Here is a 5,000-nt window from a genome sequence, read left to right on the forward strand (position 1 = left end):
GAGAGGCCAAGACGGGGATACTATTTCCCTACCATAGTCTTTGGCATCCACCACATACTGTTGGATTACTTCAGAGGGATTCAACTCCGTGGATTTATATCGAGCAAGCAGGCGCTTGATAACTTTGAGGTAGGTCTCGGTAAATGTTGGCACACTTTACGAGATTTAAAGTTATTGAATGAATAATTTTAGCGCTTAGTCATTAATCCCGTGAAAAATAAAACTTGTAACCAGAAAAAATTTACTCTTGTTAATATTTTGCTTTGCCATTTATTATATCTTTTGAGATCTTTTTATTGAATCTTACTCTGAACTTTAAGTCGCTTGCATAGGCAATAATTTCATGTACAATTTTCTGATAGACGTATCATATCTTTTATAGGCTATGCACAGTGTCATCATGGTAATGGTATTGCTCGACGAATCTTATAAACTTTTCACTGGTTATAAGCGATTCGGAGTGTGGAGGTTAGGTAACTAGTGCCAGAGTTACCTAGATATCGGGGCAGCATCAAGTGTCATTAATATTAATTTATATTCTGCATAATATTATGCTTTAAATTTATTGTATGTTCAATAATAAATTCAATGTTCACTTTGATGTTTGTTTTCTCATCATTTTTTACAACCTTCATATAAATTTTTTCCGAATATGGCGACCGTGACAGGATATTATGACTTTGCTTTGATGCTTGCCCGATGTCTCTCCATTTGCACTGTTGGTGGAACGTTGTTATTATTTTGCATTTTAATACTTTAGTGTAAAGGTTGAAGTGAATTTAATCTTTTTAACATATTTCTGAAATAAGTTCTTTTCTCGGGAATTGCCTTCATTGCATATTTTTTTATATTCGAAACTTTGCTTCCTTGGTAATCTTTATTTATCGTCGTTGACCTAGTATTGATGCCATCGGTATTTCTTGGTGTTAACGTATATTATGTAAAGTGATTAAGGGAATTTTACTTTTCAGCTTCGTTTTGTTACGCATACCTTAGCCTTTGAATATTTATTATATTTATTATATTTGTGATAGGTCAGGTAGTTGTATATATTCACAATGTCTGAACTTAAGAGATTAGTGAATCAAAGGAAATATATAAGGAAGTGTGTGACAGAACATTTTAACCGTAAGGATAGTTTTCCTACATTAACTAGTGCAGCAAGGGAGAAATTACTCTTGCAATTTGAACAATGGCTTCCAGAATTGAAAGACTTGAATAAGCAGATATTAGAGCTTAAGTATGAGGAATGGGACGACGAAGAGGAAGAACGTAGGTCTGAGGAGGAATTGGACTCCTGTCAGGTCTATAATGACAAACTTTTATCTTGCTTAGTGGCTATTAGGAACCCTAGTGTGCCCTCTTCATCAGTTTCCCATTCGAATGACTCTCTCAGTTCCGCAAGAAGTTTGCTTAAGTCTCCCATAGCTCCCCTGCCTAAATACACTAGTTCTGATGACGAGGACCTTGCTAGATTTTTTGAAGAATTTGAAGACACTTTAAGTAAATTTGAATACCCTGAATACGATAAACTCTTGTTATTAAAACAGCAGATCTCAGGCAGGGCCTTAGTTTTAGTAGAGTCCCTGGAAGCAGATAAGCAGGGATATTCACATGCAAAGCAATTACTACTGAAAGCTCTAGCTTCGGATGACACACAGAAATTTAATGTTTTGAGGCAGTTATCCCATTTGAAACTTTCTAACAACACTGATCCATATGAGTTTATCTCTAAGGTTAGGTTAATTATGGAAAGAATACGCAAATTGAAAATTACTGTGGACTGTATACTTCAGTTTTTTATATGGGAAGGATTGAATGATGCATTTAAGAATCATTTGATTCAAATTACTAACAGCTCCAAGCCAACGTTAAATGAAATTGTAGACAAGTTTTTTGAAGCTAGTGAGCGTTATTGTAGCCAGTCTAAGAAAACTAAAGAAGTCCCTAAACAATTTTTCCCCAAAACATCAAATGCTAGTGACCATGGAGCTACCAGCTTAGCTGTAGATGTAAAGTATGAAATAAATAAGACCTTTAAGCCTTGTAGTATATGCACTAAAGTAGATGGTAAACCAGCTGATCACCCTATCCACAAGTGTGCCAAATTTGACTCTGCAGAAGCCAAGATAGATAAAATAAGAAAATTGAAAGGATGCCTAAAATGTTCTAACCTAAATCATCTGAGTAAATTTTGTAGGTATAGGTTCAATAATAAATGTAAGTATTGCTCGGAGTGGCATTTCAGTTTCCTGTGTATTCGGTCTGTTGATGGCAAGCAAGTCACAAATAAAGATGGAAATAAACCAGATAGCCAATCTTGTACAGATAAGGGTAAAGATAAAGCAAAATCCCAGCCTAAGGAAAATAAGGAGATATCTGGCTCAATGGTTAACATTGTGGAAGCTTTCCAGAGTGATTCTGACATGCAGACTGTTCTTCCCACTTTTACTGCTACCTTGGATAATGGTTTAAAGTTAAGATGTTTAAAAGACAGTGGCTGTCAGTGTAACTTCATTTTGACCGATATTGCGGACAGTTATAATTTACCCACATTAAGGGAAAATATTTCTCTAACAGTAAATGGTATTAACACTACTCAGAATTATACTACTAAGCTGATTGAAGTAAGTTTACAGATAGGGGATAGAATTAGAAAAATTGAAGCACTGTGTATACCTTCTATTAATGTAAAGTTAAAACTTCCTAAATTAGGTAAGGTAGTAAGTGGTTTCAAAGAAAGAGGTTATTTGTTGGCAGATGAAAGCTTGTCAAATGATTCTTGTGGTATCCAGGGTATTCAGTTAATTCTTGGCACTCGCTCAGCATACTGTCTTCCTCAGCAGGAACACTTGTTTGGATCAAACTTAGAATCTCTATATTCTGAAACTCCTGCTGGAGTATTGTTACATGGTAATGTGGAACAAATATTGAAGGATTTAACATTTTTACCTTATGTTGGAAGTTGCTTTCAAGGATTAGTTCAACTTTCAGATCACAACTTAGTTGGTAGCATTTTCGGGAATGGTAATACTTGCCTTGTTTCGGATTGTGCTTTTAAAGGTACTGTGGATCCCGTTAACATTAATGTATTTGATGATAAGGGGGATATAATTGAATCTCAGCTTATCAAGGCAGCTAACCAAATTTTAGAAGAAAGTTGTCATAGATTTGTAAAGTCTGAACCTAATGATTCTGATTCTGGGAGTTCTGAAATAAATAAAAAGTTGGTTAAGTTTTCCCTTGAAAATATGAAGAGAGATAAAGAAGGTAGAATTGTTGTTCCTTTATTTTGGAATCCTCAGGTGTCCCATTTATTAGGTTCCAATCAGGGATTGGCAGTTTCAATTTTAAAGTCCAACTTGAAAAAATTGCAAAATAACAGGGATAGGCTATTGATAATGGATAAAGTTTTTAAAGAACAGGAAAGTATGGGGATCATAGAGCGCATTAATAACCTTCCCGAATTTATCAGAGAGCACCCTAACCATAGCTTTTTGCCTCACATGGGTATCTTTAAAATGGATCGCGAAACCACAAAGTGCAGGATAGTGTATTTGTCTAATCTTTGTCAGCAAGATTCTAGTAAACCTTCCATTAGTCACAATCAGGCTATATATTCAGGACCAAATCTAAACCAGAAACTTTCCTCTGCTATATTACATTTGAGATTTGGACAGAAGTTATTATGTTTTGATTTGTGTAAAGCGTTCAATAATCTTGCCTTGAATGACACAGATAGCAATAGGCTATTATGCCTATGGTTTAGAAATGTAGAGAAGGAAGACTTTACCGTTGTGGGATACAGAAATTTAAGATTAAGTTTTGGCTTAAGATGCAGCCCTGCATTACTGTTACTTGCTCTATATAAGATTTTAATTTTAGATGTAGACTGTGATGATAGTAAACTTTTACAATTGAAGAGGATGATATATCAACTATGTTACATGGATAACTGTGCAGTTGCCTATGATAGTTCTGAAGAACTTCTCTGGGCATACCAACAACTAGAAAGTATTTTTGAGCCTTACAAGTTTTACCTGCAGCAGTACATCAGTAATGATTTTGCATTGCAAGACCACATAGATAATGAGATTAGTACAGTAACCAATGAAAAGGTAAAATTACTTGGGTTGTCATGGGATAGGAAGCAAGACAGTTTATCTACTAAACCTATTAGTCTTAACATACAAGCTCGAACAAAACGGGAAGTATTGCAGTCTATTGCCTCCCAGTATGATCTCTTTAACTTTAATGGCCCTATTCTTAATCGTTCAAGGCTATTTTTGCATCAGTTACAGTGCAACAAAGATCTGGGCTGGGACAAGGAATTAGATGCCGATGTTAGGAGGCAATGGCGGAATATTGCCAAACAAGCAAATGCTGCTTCTGTTGCAGAGATACCAAGAGTCTTTGGGAGTAGAGAAGATACTTACCGGCTATTGGCGTTTTCAGACAGTAGTAAGCAGATGTTTGGTGTAGTCATTTACATACAAAATATTCCCACAGGAAAGGTCAGTTTTGTCTTTGCAAAAAATAGGATAGTAAACAAGCAAATGGAATCTAAAAGCATGCCATCTCTGGAACTGCAAGGAATAACTTTGGCCGTAGAAGAAATTACATGTCTGTATGAGGAGTTATCCGGCATTTCTTGTATGATGCCAATCAAAATAAGCGAGTTGATAGTCTACTCGGATAGCTTCGTTGCCCTTTCCTGGGTACATGGGTTTTCTGCCAAGCTTGATAAAATGCAGAAGTGTTCAGTATTTGTTCAAAATAGGTTACACACAATAAATGAACTGTGTAATAAACACCCGATTAATTTTTCTTTTGTGTCAGGTTGTGAAAATCCAGCCGATTGTATCACTCGCAGCTTATCTTTTAAGCAGCTTAAAAAAACTAACTACTTTTCAGGTCCTAAATTTCTGCTTAATGAGACAGAAGGTCAGCTGAACAGGGAATCTATCTTGGATTTTGTAATACCTGCCCTTCCGGTAAAG

General features: G+C 35.7%; 1 protein-coding gene across 1 annotated transcript in view; it reads left to right on the forward strand.

The window, feature by feature from the left end:
- Positions 1-5,000, forward strand: part of LOC137651756 (uncharacterized) — a 7,921-nt gene that overhangs the window by 588 nt on the left and 2,333 nt on the right. The window contains exons 1-2 of the mRNA XM_068384978.1: positions 1-129; positions 383-5,000. The exon at positions 1-129 is cut by the window's left edge and continues 588 nt beyond it; the exon at positions 383-5,000 is cut by the window's right edge and continues 1,348 nt beyond it. Coding sequence (XP_068241079.1) covers positions 1,059-5,000 — 3,942 coding nt within the window. The 5' untranslated portion in view covers positions 1-129; positions 383-1,058. The remainder of the gene's footprint in view (positions 130-382) is intronic.

This window comes from Palaemon carinicauda, chromosome 13 (assembly GCF_036898095.1).
Source record: "Palaemon carinicauda isolate YSFRI2023 chromosome 13, ASM3689809v2, whole genome shotgun sequence".
Lineage (NCBI taxonomy): Eukaryota > Metazoa > Arthropoda > Malacostraca > Decapoda > Palaemonidae > Palaemon > Palaemon carinicauda.